Source organism: Panthera onca, chromosome B1, assembly GCF_046562875.1.
Source record: "Panthera onca isolate mPanOnc1 chromosome B1, mPanOnc1 haplotype 2, whole genome shotgun sequence".
NCBI lineage: Eukaryota > Metazoa > Chordata > Mammalia > Carnivora > Felidae > Panthera > Panthera onca.
In genome coordinates this window covers 154,547,958-154,565,906 of record NC_138342.1, presented here as the reverse complement: position 1 = coordinate 154,565,906, position 17,949 = coordinate 154,547,958, and the positions used below count along the sequence as shown (strand labels likewise).

General features: G+C 35.3%; 1 protein-coding gene across 9 annotated transcripts in view; it reads left to right on the top strand.

The window, feature by feature from the left end:
* The window catches only part of HMBOX1 (homeobox containing 1), a 193,626-nt gene that overhangs the window by 127,440 nt on the left and 48,237 nt on the right, over positions 1 to 17,949 (top strand). For all 9 annotated transcript variants that reach the window (XM_078445583.2, XM_078445582.2, XM_078445581.2 and 6 more), the window contains exons 5-6: positions 3,494 to 3,604; positions 14,785 to 14,938. In XM_078445583.2, coding sequence (XP_078301709.1) covers positions 3,494 to 3,604; positions 14,785 to 14,938 — 265 coding nt within the window. The remainder of the gene's footprint in view (positions 1 to 3,493; positions 3,605 to 14,784; positions 14,939 to 17,949) is intronic.

Here is a 17,949-nt window from a genome sequence, read left to right as displayed (position 1 = left end):
GCAGACAAAAGCAGCAGGGCTTTCTGACACCTACCTCAGTTGAAGCATGGACCAACTCAACTGAACCATGGACCAAAGGCATGGACCAGCCACGGAAGGATGCATGTTAAAGGAACCTCGCCTATCAGCAAGCTGCTAACCAAGAAAAATGACTGTGAAATGTGTTATTGTACATACTCAGCTTTTGTAGTACCTCTTCTGGAAAAAACTACTTGCTTTATTACTTTGTTTTCTGTATTTAGTATATGAAAATGAGTTAAATTTACAGGGAAGAAGTTCTTTGTTTATTATCTGCACACATAAAAGACTAGACAGGAGGATATTCTTTATTATCTTCTTTTGTTTTATAAATTAATAATTACATATGGAGAAAATTGTGGAACAACATAAATTAACAGTTAACATTACTTACCTCAGTGGAATTGGTGAGGGAAGGCTGAAATTAACTTCTTTTTGCAGATCTCTGTTGTTTAGCATCATTACAGTGTTTTTAAAGCAACCAACAAAGTATGTAGTGTTTATAAGGAAAGGCTAAATATAAAATAAACTAATACATATTTGTAGAAAGATTAAGAAAATAATGTAGAGGTATACAATGTATGAAAAATATGCCATTCTGAATTCCTATTGTGTATCTTTCTATATATAAGGTTTTGTTACTTCACAAAACAATGTAGATTATGTAAAAATATATTCATAAAACTATATGATTAATGACTTCTTATAAAGTGAATATACACATATAAAGCTTAATGATTTCTATAAAGTGAGTATACACATATAACTGTCATCCAGATCAAGATCAGTAATGATGCCAATCACTACATAACCCTTCTTTAAACTTCCTCTCCTAACTGTAGGTAACCACTATTCTGATTGCCACCCATATAGATAAATTGTGTCCGTTTTTTAGCTGTATATGCATTGAGTCATATAGTTGTGTGTGACTTTTTTATGTGCATCTAACTTTTTTTGGCCTATATTATTTTTGTGAGATTTATTCATTTGGTTGCATATAGCAGTGGTTTGTTTATCCTTTTGCTATTTGGTATGGTAGTCTCTAGTTGAATGTATAAATCATTATTTTTATGTATTCTCCTGTTGATAGACATTTGAGTTGTTTCAGATTGGGGATCATTATGAATAAATGCTCCTGTGGGTCTGTACATGTACAAGATGTACATGCCTTTTGCACACACTTCTATTGAGTATGTACAAATTGCTGTATATCAAGGAAAGAAATTACTAGGTCATACGGTATGCATTTATTCACCTTTAGTAGATACTGCCCAGTTGTTTTCCAAAGTGGCCCTGACTTCTTACCCTTCCATCAGCAGTATGAGAGTTCCATATATTGTACGTTGTTGCCAGCCATTTGGTATTGATGCCTTTTTGTTTGTTTGGTTTGTTATTATTTGTTTTTGATGGCTGTTTTTGAATATTTTTAAAAGTCTGCCCAGGGGCGCCTGGGTGACTCAGTCAGTTAAGCACCAACTTCAGCTCAGGTCATGATCTTGCAGTTCGGGAGTTTGAGCCCCATGTCGGGCTCTGTGCTCACAGCTCCGAGCCTGGAGACTGCTTTGGATTCTGTGTCTCTGGCTCTCTCTGCCCCTTCCTGACTCATGCTCTGTCTCTCTCTTTTTTTCTCTCTCAAAAATAAATAAACATTAAAAAAAAAGTCTGCCCAATATTTTATTATGTGACTAGATCATAATTTAATCTCCTTTGATGGGCTTTTTCCCTCTTCCTCCACTACAGCACCACCAGAACCTGGACAGTTCCAATATCTACTGGCTCTGTGATCTGTGTGCAGATTTAATACTGAAAGTTTCAGAATCTCTGTATATTCTTTTTTTTATTTTCTCAACAGATTTTTCTCAAATTACCTCTGGTTTCGAGTACTATGGTGCCAATATGAAGAATCCATATTAAATATTTTCGTTTTATGACCTGAAAACCAATTTTGATTTCATAGTGGGAAATGGTTGTTTTTTTTCACTTTTGTTTAAAAGTAGTGTAAAAGGTAGTATAATATCTGAAACTAGAATTTTGGTGAAAGCATTGCTAAACACAGCCAATTTAATTATCCAGAATAATTTGCATTCTCTTAGAACAAGCATACAGTGCTAGCTGCCAACACCTGCATCACATACATCTTCAGTCTACTGGAAAACTACTGTGAATTACTTGATAATGTAATCACTTAGGTTTTAGAACCTATTTGACTTTCACCCCTGAAAGTGAAGGGTATTTCCAATCAGAGAAATTTTCTTCGAACCCCAGCCTTTCTTTAACAAATTTCCTTTCCCTGGTTTCCTGAAATATTCTATTAACATTGGTTTTTAAAGTATGAAACTCCAGGGGCTTGCTTTTAATGAGTTAAATGTGATCACCAGACCCCCAGCTTCTTCTCATGTTAGGAGGTGTGATTACTTCCATGACAGCACCCTTCCTATTGTGCATTGTGGTTTTAAACAGGTGTTGGCACAGGTGGCATTCGGTACTATCCAGTTACCATAAGTAATTCCTTGGGAGAATTTAGATACTGTTAACCCTCTGTGAGAACTGAAGGGTCTTTTGGAAGTTGCCTTATGAGTGTATAAGAGAGTTTTATCTTTCCTATTATTCTTTGCTTTTGCCAGTTGTATATTGAATTATTCATTTTGGAATAGCTACAATGACCAGAAGAAGCATGATTCTCATACTAGTAAGTTTTAGACATGTGTTTTTACTTTCAGATGTGGAGGTTTTTCACATTTCTAATTAATTGCTGTCAGGAACTTTTTAGAGGTAGTTGAAAACTGCTTTATATTCTATTCAGTTTTTTTTACTGTTATAAGTCTGTGTCTTAGAAGAATGTCTTTACCTCTTGAGATTTCTTAAGAGGTCATCCTGCAGCTTAATTCTAAAATTCTTTCAATTCTTCATCACCTGTACTAATAGTAACACGTCTGAAAACACCTACGTAAATTAACAAATAAGCCAGAAACCTTATTGAAAAGGTTTTCATGACCTCTCCTTTCTCAGTCCCTAAATCTTTTTCATCAGTATTGATAATGAATAGCAAAACTTGCTGGCTTCATTTTTTTTTTTTCTTCTCAGTATCAGGTAAAAGTTCTAATATTCTCAACCAGGATTGGGGTATAGGTGGTGATAGAAGGAGCACAAATCTAATAGACTTCTGACATATAACTATTAATTAGGAATCTCTTCATTTATCTCACATGAACCTAGCTTATAGATTAATTTTAGAGACCACTTTCAAGTCTCAGTTAATAAAATGCTTTCACCTCTAGTAGATCATTGCTGAGTATATTCTAGCCAGGGCGGGCGGTCAGCCTTTACAAAGAAGTCTTATCATGAGAGAGTTTGCTCGAGTTGCTTCCTTACAGAGTAACACAGAGAATAAAGCACCCACTAACCTAGGACCAACATAGCCCTCAGCTTCCCTGTAATTTCAGTACCCGCAACAGCTGTTTCTCTTTCTACACAGGGATCAGTCAGAGCCGGATCTCTCATTGGCTGTTGCAGCAGGGATCAGACCTGAGCGAACAGAAGAAAAGAGCATTTTACCGATGGTATCAACTTGAGAAGACAAACCCTGGTAAATATCATTTCCTTATTTTATTGCATCTGAAACAAGACTATAATTAATTACTTTTTTAAATTTGTATGCTGACTTGTCTTCACTAAGGTAGTTTCATACTTTCCTGTTGTTCCTTTTTCCTTCTAAACTGTAAAACCTAAGCCCTGATTATATCAGTTTTTAGTTTAGGCTCTATACTAGTCCTTTTCACTCCTTCCTCCAAGGCACCTCTTTGTTTCCAGGTTATATGCTTTTTCTAACCATAGTTTGAAAGCAGCAGTGGCTGATTTCTTTTTTCAACTATAGGTTCACACATAAGATTCCATATCTATTTTTTTCTAAATGTTACTTTAGTTAATAATGTTAATTTCATACTTTTATTTAGTTTATTCTATACTGTATCCAGTGATCTCTGCTAATGATCTTCTATTTCTAATTACCTGGATGATGAGCATGTCTTTGGACTTTAGACTGAAACTGCCCTGATGACTTTGGCAGCAGCAATAGGTTGGAAAGTAGAATAAAATCTGAAGGAAAAAAGATCGCGAGAACCCTTATGTCTGAAGTTGCCAGGAGTAGGCAAGATCTGTTGTAGGATACCCTTAACAAGTGGTATATAGAGTCTGATGTTGTATGACAGCCTGTATCAATCTACACACTACACAGACTGGTGGCAGCGAGCCTGATCTCAAGGTTAACCTTGTGATTGAGCTGTATTCTGTAATAGCACAGCATTAAAGCCATTGCTTATTATAGGTTAAATCATCAGTTGGAATATTGCATATTGAAGACTTAGCTAATAATAGTATTGACTCTGAGATAGAAATAATGTTGCAAAACATATTTATGTGTATGTGAGTGGTAAGTTTTTTGTTTTTGTTTTTTTAAAGATCACATTCCTGATCTGAAAGGCCCAGGCAGGACAAAATAGACAGACCATATCAACATCTCTGCAATGGATTTTTTTTTAATCTACCCTCCCCCAGTTTCTATTTTGAAATGTTTCAGATGTACAGAAAAGTTGAAAGACCAACACAGTGAACACCTGTTTACCCTCTTTTTAGATACAATAATTGTTAACATTTTGCTGTATTTGCTTTATCCCTGTAAAATAAATGAATAAATTTAAAAATCTATTTATGTATATGCATGTATACACCTGTCTTTCTCTTCAGCATTCCTCTCCTGAATAAAAGAATAATCGCCTGAATAACCACAGCCCCTATGGTTGTATAATAGATACAAACATCTAGTTTATATTCCTATTTCTCTAGTTGCAAGAATGTCTTTTTTTTTAATCAAATAGTATCTGATTTAGGTTGACAAATTGGAATTTGTCATACCTCTTTAGACTCTTAAGTCTGGTCACTCAAACTTTTTTTTTTTCATAACATAAACTTTTTAAACTCTCTAACCTTACAGAATGTCCCATATTCTGCATTTTTCTCTTTCCTCTTAGGGTCAATTAAATTATTCCTCTCTAGTGCCTGTATTTCCTGTAAACTACAAGTTAGGATTAGAGGCTTGATTAGATTCAAATTAAACATTTTTGGCAGGAATACTTCATAGATTATTTAGAGAGGGCATGTAGTAATGTCTACAATATACTTTGAAATGCATCAAAATAAAGTGGATAAGGAGGTAGATAATGTGATAAAGTAAATGAGTACAATGTTATATGATATGAATATAGATTTTCATCATAAAATTTCTTCTTTGTTTCTGTATGTTTGAAAATGTTCACAAACATTGGGGCAAAATGCTTTGTGAGTAACGTTTACCTCATGTATCAAGGTTTATGTAATGTCAGGTTGTAGCACTGTTCATATGCTAAGTTCAATCATTTGTTAAAGTAAGAACCACTGGATCTTGTCTTTGCAATTTGTAAATAATCTGTAGGGTGTCATTTTGTCACTGGATGAACAGGAAACTTTTGTTAATGGTTTTAGCATCCATTGATGATGCTTACTTAATGAGTTATTCTGTTGGGGATTGCAAAATGGTGTTGATCTTATTTATTTAGTATTCCTTCGAAATTTATTAGCTGGCAGTTTTTCTGCAAAGAACCTTCATTTTTAGGTATTCTTATGATAGGTAGATAGGCAAGCAGATCTCTCAAACTAATGACTCTATTGTTGCTGCCATTAGCTAAATGTTCTAAAGGGGCACAATTCAATAGAAATACAATGCAAATGACATGTAATTTAAAATTATCTAGTAGCCACATTTTAAAAAGTAAGAAATAGCTAAAATTAATTTTACTAATCTATTTTATTTAGCAAAGATATATTGACACTTCAAGTTTAATTCGATACTTTTCAAAATTATTGAGACTTCTTTCTCTTTTTCTTTCTCTTTGTACTGATTCTTTGAAATTCAAGTGTATTTTACACTTCAAGCACACACCATTTTCAACCAGCCACTTTTAGGTGCTCAATAGCCACATGTGGCTAGTGGCTACCCTATTAGACAGTCTTAAGATAAAATCATACTTGAAGCAACACTTAAAACTCAACTCTAAGCAGTCTTCCCAAAGACATCACTTCATCCATGACTCACATACAACAAAGCAAATCAGATGGTGAATGACAAAAACTTGGCACTTGGTCTGCTTAATAGAGCAGTTTAGGCTGATAACAAAGGTTCAGGTAGGTAAATAAGGAGCTATACCTAGGGGGTTTATAAACCTGGCACATCTCAGCAATTGTCTGCCAGGAGGGAACACCCGAGAGATTGTCAAGATCTTCCAAAATGTATAGGGCAGAACAGTGAAGAATTTGAAGGACAAATACCAGTCAACTGTGTCAGGCATAGTTCCTTGATATATCATCACAGTTGGTGAGGCTACATTCCTATCTCACACTGGGATTTCAAGGCTGAGCTCTAATTCCAGGAGGAGACTAGGATGCCAGGAAAATAAATTCACCAGAAAGAGGAAGGGGACTAAGGTACAGCTCTCAGGCCACCGCAGCCTTGTTGTTGTAGCTGATCTGATAGCACTGCTGACTGCAGAATACTACTATTGGAGTCCAGTTTTTAGCACTGGGGTGATATAGTGTTCTTCTGAAGCTGTTTTATTAAAAATTGTTGAGTGCTTGGCTGAGGAGCCAATGGGACAAAACTGCCATCTGTGGGATTATGATTAAATGTCTCTATGTCAGAATCCCGCCCAGATGGAGCAATACAGCCTGGGGTCAGGACCAGTGGGGTACAGAGAGCCCCTAGGTCAGGAAACGGGCCGGCTGGAGAGGGGACCACCCCTCACCCCTCACGCAGTGCACTTTGGTGGGGAACCCGGTGCTAAACCATTCGTAGGTGACCTGCTTCTGGGTCCAGGTTTCCTGCATAGCAAAGCAGCTCCCTAGCTGCGTTCTATTGAAAGCGCTCTACACAAGGGTTTGTAAAAGTAAATTTTCTTAACTTAAAAAAAAAGAGGGACACCTGGGTGGCTCAGTCAGTTAAGCATCTGACTTCAGCTCAGGTCATGGGTTCAAGCCCCACGTTGGGCTCTGTACTGACAGCTCAGAGCCTGGAGCCTGCTTTGGATTCTCTGGCTCCCTCTCTGTCTCTACCCCTCCCTTGCTCATGCTTTGTTTCTCTCTCTCTCTCTCAAAAATAAATAATCACTAAAAACAAAAAGAAAAAATGTTTTGTTTTTTATCTTATTTTTTATTTCAGTTTGTCTTGGGATCAGAGTTCCACTAAACTATTATCAGGAAATTGGAGGAAGGTGGAACTAGGGCATTAAAACAGGAAAATGGGAAAACACTAATAGCATTCATCCAGCTGTTGATAAGGAATTGGTTTCTTTAAGGAACTAGTACCTCCATTTAAAAATAAGTTCCCCTAGGGGCACCTGGCTGACTCATTTGGTAGAGCATGTGACTCTTGATCTTGGGGTTGTAAGTTTGAGCCCCATGTTGGATGTACAGTTTACTTAAAAGTAAATAATAAATAACTAAATTCCTCTAATTATGTACATTTGGTTTTCAATGAAGTTGTATTGCTGATTGTCCCCTTTTTAAAGGACTTCCTATTTTTATTTGAAAACCAAATCCATATAGGTTCCAAGTTCTTTCTAGTCTGGTTTTCTGTAGGACAAAATTTAAAGTTAGCTGAAGAGAGGAGGATAAGTTTATAATTGTCAACTGGTAGTTTTCATAGCATTAACAGTAATTGGATGTTAGTGATTGAAAGTTAATTTTTAGAAGTTTTTCATTGCATTTTCACCTTTAATATAAGAGCTAATATGGTATAGAATTCTTTCTAGGTATAAATGCATCTTTGTTGACTTTAAAATAACCTTTGATTGTAGCTGAAGAATTAGTATTTTTTCTTCATGGACCTTTGAAACTACTATTCTGTTTAGATAAGATGAACTAAAATTATGTTAACACCTAAAAATAGCTTATGCACTGTCCAGTCATTAGTTGCTTGTAGTACATGAGAATTTTCTTTGCAGGTCATTGCAGGGGTGATTGGAATCTACCTAAATGCCTCTCAATCAAGAACCAGTTAAATGAATTATAGTATATCTATAAAATGGAATAGTATGGAGACTAAATAGCTAGGTTTTAAAGAGGGCTTTATATGAGTTAAACTTAATATGTAGAAATATCAAATTCTTAAGTGAATAAAGTAAGGTGAAAACATTAGAGTATACTGCCATTTATATAGAGGGAATACATACACACATGTATATGCTTATGTAAACATAGAACATCTCTATCAGGCTGTATTCGGACCTAAGAAAAGTTCTGTGGAGGCTCTGAGAGACTGGGAGTACAAGATAGCAGGAATACTATTAACTGTATAACCTTTTGTATCTTTATCAATTTTGTACTTGTACTATAATATTCAAAAAGTACATACAAAGTTTCATGGAAAAGAGAGAAGGAGGAAGAAAGGGAAAGAAGGAAGGGAGGGAAGGAGAGAGAGAGGCAAAAAAAAGAAATTAACCTGCCTTGTTAACATCTTTCAAGATATAAAAACTACAGAACCTAGGTTCACATAGTCAAGACCTGTTTATTGATAAGTTCTTTTATATCATAATTTTTTACTTGCTCATCAGAATAAATGGAAATGGTACCATCCCATTGCATATATTCTGGGAGGAAAATGCAAAATTAAGAAAAATCATTAAGATGAAAAGTGCTTTTTTTGTAAATATAAGTATTTAGAAAATAAATTTAAAAAAATGTTTGTACATTCTGTCCCTCTATTCTTGGGCTCAGATCATTTCTCTCTATATTACCTTGACTGAAGTTCTTTTTTTTTTTTTTCAACCTTTTCATTCTGGATCCATTTGGATACAGGATTTTGTTTGTTTGTTTGTTTTTTAGTCTCTTTTTAAGTAGACTCAGCAAGAAAAAGAATAAAGTAGATATTTAGGTTGTTTTTACTGATAATCCAGTTGATATAGATATAGTGTAGTTCTCTGATAACAGACACATCATTAGAATTTCCCAGCATATCCCAAAGCCTGCCAAAGAGTATGAATAAAATGGACTGATGGAAACTGATCAAATACATTTTATCTTGTTTCTTATGAAAACATTTACAAGAAAATACCTATTTTTTTTAAAGAAGTGTGTACTAAATTCACCATGGTTGACATCAAACCCCCCTTTATTTAATCAAATTAAGCTCAGCAGTCTTTTCCCTTGTCTAATTTAAACATTGCTATAGCAGACAGGGTTTGCTGAGTTCCTCTTGGCTCGTGGTACTGCTCTGCCTCTTTCTAAATTAAACAAATAAAATTTGCCAGGAGGCTCATGCAGGGAGCACATGAAGTAAAATATGGAGAGCAGAAATAATGCCTTCTGTCTTCACTACTGCAGTGTCAAGAGCGTCGGGGAAATCACGTGTGTGACATAGGGGACAATGAGAAATTGCTTTTGAAGAAGCTAGTTTCTCTGAATGGGATAGTATGTTGTAGTCATACTTTTGTTAGTTGATTGGCAAAAGCTCACCCAAAAGTAAACCTGATAAGCAAGAAAATTATCATATATACAAAGAAAACATTTATCAAAATCTAATGATCTTAGCAAATTAGGAAAAGGTTTTTTTCCTTTTCCTCTTGGGTTTAGATTTGCTAGATAAATGTGCAAAATTTTGTTCTTAATGAGAGCCCAGATACAAGATAGAAAAAAATGTTTCTATAAAGAAAATAGGTACACATTTCCCGTAGGGAAAAAAAGTGGGTTCTTTAGCTAATCTAGAACTCCTATATTCAGAGGGGTTTAGAGTCTTACATACATTATTCCTGCATTCTTAGTATCTTTGTATTTTTCTGTCAGAGTCCAGAATTTTGAAACCATTCTTGGATTATTCATTGCTTTCCATCCATGTTGACTAAAGCAAGATTAACTAAGGTTTCTAGAATAAATCTGTGTTTATTGGAGTATTTCCAGAATGCTGCTTGTGCTATTTTTAAATACTGCTATATTGAAGAAGAAAAAGGAACAAGAAAAAATACCTCAAAAGTAATGTGATAATACTATGTTTCAAATTCAGTATATTTACAAGTTTGAAATTACAGAGTTTCCAGAGTTTCCACCTTGTGCATAAATTATAAATTGCCTTGATTTATTTTAAAGTAACCAGGTCACTACTTAATTTCATCTCTTCTTTTTTTCCCTCCTTCATTCTCTCTCCCTTTCTTTTTCCTTTGTGACCAATTTTATTTCACCTAAGTTTCCTTTTTATAGAAAAACTGGACAATACAGAATATTATAAAGAAGCATAGTTACATGACCAATAAGCCCCAATACCAAGAAAGAGCCATTATTATCAGTTAGTTTCTTTTCTTCAACCTCATCTTTGTATTCTTTGTTTTATTTATACCCATTTATCACTCAACTAAGAAAGCATGCCATAGTTTTAATGTGGACTGCTAATTATAATTTATTGACCTATTCCTCATCCTTCATCCACTGAAGCCCTGAAACTTTATCCTTTACCAGAAGCCAGGCTTTGTATGAAAGGACCTACTACTGCCTTAGCCAGTCTGTTTTTACCTCATCTTGATCAGCCTTGATAGCTGCTTGGCTCTGTTTTGAACCTTCTATCATGGCTGTTGAACAAAATTTATATAATGTAACTTAGGTAGATTCTAGAGCCCTTGTTATTCTGTAATCCCTGCTTGCATTTAGAAAATGCAAAGACTGAAACACTCCAACCCCATTTTTTTCCTTTGCCTAAACTTTGTTAACTTTGATGCAAATGTAATGTAAATGTAAAACTTTGATGTAAATTTAACATGTAAATGAATGAGTATGGCTGTGTTCCAGTAAAACTTTATTTAAACTATGGCAGCAAGCCATAGTCTGCCTACATTTAAGCCATGAATCTCTAAAGCATTGTGTGATGATACATTTGTCCATTTGAGGAAGAAGGTAAATATTTACTTCACACACAATAGGAAATCATATCTATTGAGGGTTCAAACAATAAGTCTGTAAAAATATTCTGAATGATAACAAAACATGTTGGCCATAAAAGAAGAGGTTGACAAATTTGACTTCATTAAATTTAAGATCAGAAAGCACACCATAAATAAAGATAAAAGGTGAATAACAAACTGGAAAAAAAGTTGCAATCTGTGTAACTAGCAATTGGTATTGTTTTAACACACCAGTAAGGTGAATAACTCAAAAGAAAAGGCAAAAGACATAAATTCACAAGGAAAGTTATGTGAATTTTGGTAAACAAGAAAATATACTCATTAATAGTAAAATCTCAGTATTAAAGGAAATTTTTTTTGCCTGCCAAATTTGTAAATGTGAATAGTTAGTAATACTCATAATCTTCAGTACACTGGGGAATATGGGGAAATAAACAACTGGAGATCGTTGCAATGTCTTACATTTATTTTGTATTATTGTGCAACAGATTACCCTACAACTTAGCAGCCAAAAACAGCAAACATTTATTATCTCACAATTTCTCTGGGTCAGAAATCCAGGAGTGGCTTAGCTAAGGTGGTTCTGCTCAGAGTTCTCATGAGGTTGTAGTTGAGCCATCAACTGACTGGACAGTCTACCTCTAAGGCCACTCTCGTGAGGGTTGGCAGGCCCCAGTTCCTTCCTCCTTATTGCCCAGGGATTTCCAAGTCCTCGCCACATGGGCATCGCCTCTGGCTCCCCAAGTGTCCTTACAACCTGGCAACTATTTTTCCCCCAAGCAAGTCATTCATCTAAGAGGTAGAGCACCTAAGACAGACACCATGGTATATATATTCTATAACCTGATATCAGAAGCGATATATCATCACTTCTACCACATGTTATTGGTCACACAGAATAATCCTGGTATAATATGAGAAGGAACTACACAACAGGGTGAATACCAGGAGACAGGGATCCTTTGGAACCATCTTGGAGGCTGACTGCCACATAGCTATATTGGTACTGTATGCCTAAGGTCTTATTCCTCTCTGTCTGCTGGGTTATACTGTTCTCTACATGGTATCTGATGTAGCTAGAATGTCCAGAATGGCTTTTTTTCCTCAATTGTGGCACCTGGGAGCTGGCCAGGCATCTTTTTTGTTTGTTTTATTTTTTTTTTCTCATGTGTATTTATTCTTGAGAGAGAGAGAGCCAGTTTTGGTGGGGGGCAGGCAGAGAGACAGGGAGACAAAGAATTGGAAGCAGGCTCCAGGCTCTGAGCTGTCAGCACAGAGCCCAATGTGGGGCTAGAACTCATGAGCCGTGAGATAACGACCTGAGCTGAAGTCGGACACTTAACCAAATGAGCCACCCAAGCACCCCTGACCAGGCATCTTTCACTCCATGTAGCTAACTTGGGCTTCCTTACAGTATCATAGGGTCAGGTTAGTCATACTTCTTATATAGCAACTGGCTTTTCCCAGAACCAGCATTGCGGGAGATCTAGTAAGAAGCTGCAAGGCTTCTTATTACCTAGCCTTGAACTCTTTCCGTTTTCTGTTGTCAAAACATGTCACAGGACAAACTTACATTCAAGAGCATGATTACCAAGAGGTGAGACTTACTGTGAAGGGCCATCTTTGGAACTATCCCAGGAAGTTAGGCTTTGGAGAGATGATGCTGGCTTGTTCTAAAGCTAGTGGAGGTAATACAAATTGATCTGAGCCTGGATATACTTTGAAGATAAAATTGACAGGGTTTGCTATGGACTGGATATGTGGTATGTCAGAGAAATAGAGAAGTCAAAGATGAATCTGGAATTTTGCACTGAGTAATTTGAAGAATAGGGATGCTATTTACTCAGATGGGAAGGACTGTAAGACAGCAGGTTTGGAGAGGAAAATCAAGATTGGTTAAAATATTGAGCCTCTGTATAAGAGAATGCATATAAATATATAGCTATTAAGGTAAATCTACATAGAGATCTATATGTAGTGAAGTAGAAACACTTCCCAAGGTATTAATTACAAGGTACAATATACAAAGTATGGGTGCACCTGGGTGACTTAGTTGTGCGTCCAACTCTTGATTTCAGCTCAGGTCAGGTTATGGGATCAATCCCTGCATCCGGCTCAGTGCTGAACATGGAGCCTGCTTAAGATATTCTCTCTCTCTCTCTCTCTCTCTCTCTCTCTCTCTCTCCCTCTCCCTCTCCCTCCCTCCCTCCCTCCCTCCCTCCCTCCCTCCCTCTCTCTCTCTCCTCTGCCCCTCCCCAGCGTATGTGCACATGCATGGTGTCTCTTTGTCTCTCTCTCAAAAAAAAATAAGTAAATAAATAAAATAAAAATAAAGTATTCTTTTTATGAAGAAATAAATATATATTTATTAATATGTGCATTATTCCACATAATTCTAATAATTTATAACCTTTCTAGGGCTAGATTAAGAGTTTGTATTTTATTCCATAGGCAGAGGGAACTTTTTGAAGGCTTTTGGTCACTGGAATGCTGTGATCATAATTATGCTTTGGGAAGATGAATTTAACAGTATAAAGAATGAAGGAACAATGGGAGATCCAGAGACTGAGCTCTGTGAATGCATACCAAGTTATATTTAAATTCTTTGAAATAAGTCTACAGAGTTCAGAGACAGTATTGCTCTTTTGTTTTGTTTTGTTTTATTCATAGCTTCTATAGCAAGCTTAAGTCTATAGCAAGCCAAAAGAAGGGGGGGGTGGGGAGGTTGGCGAATGGTGAATACACGCATTATCAGAAGTTCATTATTTGAGAAAAGGCTAGTCTAAATTAATAAAATATCCCAGTTACATTTTTCCCCATTGGTTTTATTACATTCAAAAGGTAACAGAAAATAATATAGCTTTAAGAGGTGGTAGACCTTTGGAGATCTAATTTAGTTACCTAATAGACTAACATCATGTCAAAAACTACCTTACTGCCTTTGTGCTATATATATTTAACTTTTTTTCTTTAAAAGTTTACAATAATTAGGATTATTTTAAATTCATCTTCTACCTGCATACATTCTTTAAGGGCTCCATTTTCTCAATAACAAAAGTCCTTTGAGTGGTAATGAAAAGTTTTGAAATGTATATTGTTCAAAAAGATTAAAATGGGTGCCTGGGTGGCTCAGTTGGTTGAGCGTCCAACTCTTGATACCAGCTCAGGTAATGATCTCTAGGTTCGTGGGTTTGAGCCCTACGTGGGGCTCTGCACTGTTAGTGTAGAGCCTGCTTGTGATTGTCTTCTCTCTCCCTCTCTCTCTGCCCCTCCCCAACTCACACTCACAGTCTTTCTCTCAAAATAAATAAATAAACTTTAAATAAATAAATAAGCATTTGTTTTAAGGAAAATTAAGTTCTCACTAGTTCAAAGACCAACACTTTCCTATTCCCCTAAAAAGAGAGATTTTGGGCTTTGTTTCAAAAAATGACATAAATGACAAGCGACCAAAAAAATTTGACATTTTAAAATGATTAATGATGAATTTTTTAAGGAGAGTTTTTTTCCTTTTGGATTTTTGTTGGGGCAAAATTTTTTTTATTTCTCCATGCTTCAGTGCCGGTAGCCTGTGGCACAGAAGCCAGGCAATGTTTCAAGGCAACAGTTTGCACTGGCATGGGGCACTGTGAGAGACCCTGGGGATTTTTTTTTTTTTTATGTAAATAGCAAATGTATTTGGCTCACAAGTTTCAATAGAAGGACAACAATTTATTGTTGATTTCATGATTATATTTGTCATTGGTTTTAATAAATTGCAAGGTATTTTGCTAAAAAGTCTTGTTTGTTTCAGGGGCTACACTAAGTATGAGACCAGCCCCCATTCCAATAGAGGACCCAGAATGGAGACAAACACCTCCTCCAGTCTCTGCCACATCTGGCACCTTCCGACTACGACGAGGGAGTCGATTTACCTGGAGAAAGGAGTGCCTCGCTGTCATGGAAAGGTACGTGTCTCCTTTCCCGTGAGCAATGTCCCAAACTTAGGAAAGAGAGAAACTTCAAGATAGATTTGGACAGTTTCCATTTCAGACGAGTAATTTGGGATGTAGGTTCTATCTCAAAATATATTTTGGGGTATTATAAACGTTATATTATTGAAATAAGATCTTACCATTTATAATTCATAAAACTGGAGTTAACATGTATGAATATAACTAAACAGTGTTCTCAGTAACTTAAGAAACTTTAGAAGACTTTTTCTGAGTTTAGATCTTTATATTTTATTTTGGAAATGCTCTTTGAAGTCTTATTTTCATCAGAAATATTGAATAATTATATAGAAGGCCACTGAGATTTTACTTCCTTCAATCAGGAGTATGGCCTAAATGAGCTCAGTCCCAAAAGTTAAAAATACTGTTTTTTACTTTGATTTGTTAATTTATCTTCTGACTCTAGCACCAGTACCTTATCCATAGTCAGTATATTCAGTATGTTTTAGATTGGAATTTGATCTTAGCTTTTGTTTTTCTACCCAAAATGGTATAGATTAATTAAATATGATTATTAAATGTTCAGTATATTTAGGGTAGATCCTGTAGTAGAATTGCCCTTTTAGTCTCCTACCTAAAAGTAATGTTTATGGAATTCTGTTTTGATGGAGAGTTTTATATTCAATAAGGTAATAATTTTTCACTTAAAAACTATTTATTCCCAAGAATAAATATAGAGAAAAAAGAATATATTAGGCAAAGGTAAAAACAATTGAATTTTCATATTGAGATTTCTCAATAATTTCAATAATGGAAAAGAATGGAATTGAACGTTTAAAACTGGGTTTAACTTCTAAGTTAAACATAGAATATGTTTACATAGAATACAATGTTGACATAGAATACATATTGACATTGAGCCAGCTTCACCTTTTTTCCCCAATTGTCTAATCTGATCAGTCGAACAGCAAACTGGAAAGAGCATTTGACTGCGAGTCAAAGACCTGAAACCTGGATTTGGCTTTGGCGTTAACCAACTGTGCAACTTTTGCAGCTCACAAACTCTAAGCAGTAACTTTTTTATCTATAAAATGAAGGTTTTTAATATGTCATCTGGACTTCTGTCATCTCTCTTCCTGCCTATTTCCTGATTATCTCCCAGCTCATTAGACATTACTACCTGAAGTAGAAGGATATTTAAAATGCCAAAGTTGAGGCCATGTTTTTTGTTCTTGTGATTAGGTTGAAATTAAAAGGTTTGCTTACTGAGGATGTTGGATCCAGTAGCCAAAATGAAACTATAGATTATTCATTGATGTTATCATCTATAACTTTTCTCACTCTGTCTATTGTAGATTAGCGTAGAGGCCATTCATTGAATAACAAATCCTTATATGCTTGAGCAGTTAAAATAGAAGAGTGAGACATTTTCATCCCAGAGACCTGATGTTTATAATCTGCTTTATTTTTTTCATCTAAAAATTTTTATTCTATTAAAAAATTTCCCCAGAACTTACACATAACACACATAAATTTAAATAATACCAAACTTAAAAATTATTTGTGGTACTATACCTTTTCCTCTTGGTAACAAAGTAGGCTTTGGTATTAGTTTCTAGTTGGTGTAAGTTCTAATTTTGCTACTGATTCAGCCATTTAATTTACTCATAAAGATACCAATATACATTTATCACATAATGTTTGTGTGAGGAGAGATTAATTTTAAAATTGATAATATTAGGGATGGGAAAAATAATAAAATTGATAATATTAATAATGATAGGCGATATTCCTAATGCATTTTCAGAATTGAACCTCATAAGCTTTGCGATTCTTTTTATTTTTTCCCAAAGCAACAAAATCTACCCATGGAATCACACTAATTAAATTTCAGTTAAAAAGACATTGAGCACTTACCCCATGTAAGACTCCCATTTAATCTTAATTTTCATTTTTTAACCTTAATTTTAATAAGTGTATCCAGGAATTGGTTATCTTAGGTTTAATTTTATCTTACTTGGCACAACCAGTAAGAAAGTATGTGGTTTATTCCAGTAGTTGTAGAAACGCAAAAAGTCTTTCAAAGTATTTAATAGCATTAGTACAGAAGATCATGGAATGATTTCATTTTGTGAAAGTGGAACTTTTTATTTTCTAACATGGAATATAAAGTTCCCTAGCCTCAGAGCAATGTGTGATGTTTTTTCCTACACTGAATAGGTGGATAAATATTTATGCACAGACTGTAAATCCAGCAAAGTACTAGGGTTACTCAAATATATTAGTAGAAGTCAAAGTCACTCCATTCTTCATACCATACACAAGACAAATTTCAGATGAATCAAAAAAGGTAGTCCATATAAATAATGGAAGAAAGTATGGGTATCCTGGAAATGGTGAAGTTTTTCCTAACTAGGACTCAAAATCCAAAATATGAGAAAGGATTGATAAATTTGATTACATAAAGTAAAAGATAAACTTTGAGGGGGCTCCCGGGTGGCTCAGCCGATTAAGTGTCCAGCTCTTGGTTTCAGCCCAGGTCACAATCTCATGGTTTCATGGGCTCAAGCTCTGCATCGGGCTCTGCACTAGCGGTGGGGAGCCTGCTTGGGATTCTTTCTCCCCCTCTCTCTCTGCCCCTCCCCAACTTCTGCTATCTCTCTCTCTCTCAAAATAAATAAGTAAACTTTTTTGAAAAAGAAAAAAACTTTGGGGATAAAAAACAAAAACAAAAGAAAAATTGGAAAAAAATATTGGCCACATATTATTATCCCTGATGTATAAACAGCTTTTATAAGAGAGAGACCAACAGCTCTGTAGAAAACTAAAGATATCAGCAGAAAAGCAAATGCAAATGGCTCTTGAACATATAAAAAGATGTTCAATTTAACTCACACTAAGAGAAATTCATATTAAAATTACACTGAGATACTATTCTTATTCTATCACACTGGCAAAAATCCAAAAGTTCCATAACATGTTCATATTGATTGAGCTGTAGGGAAATGGGCACTCTCACATACTGC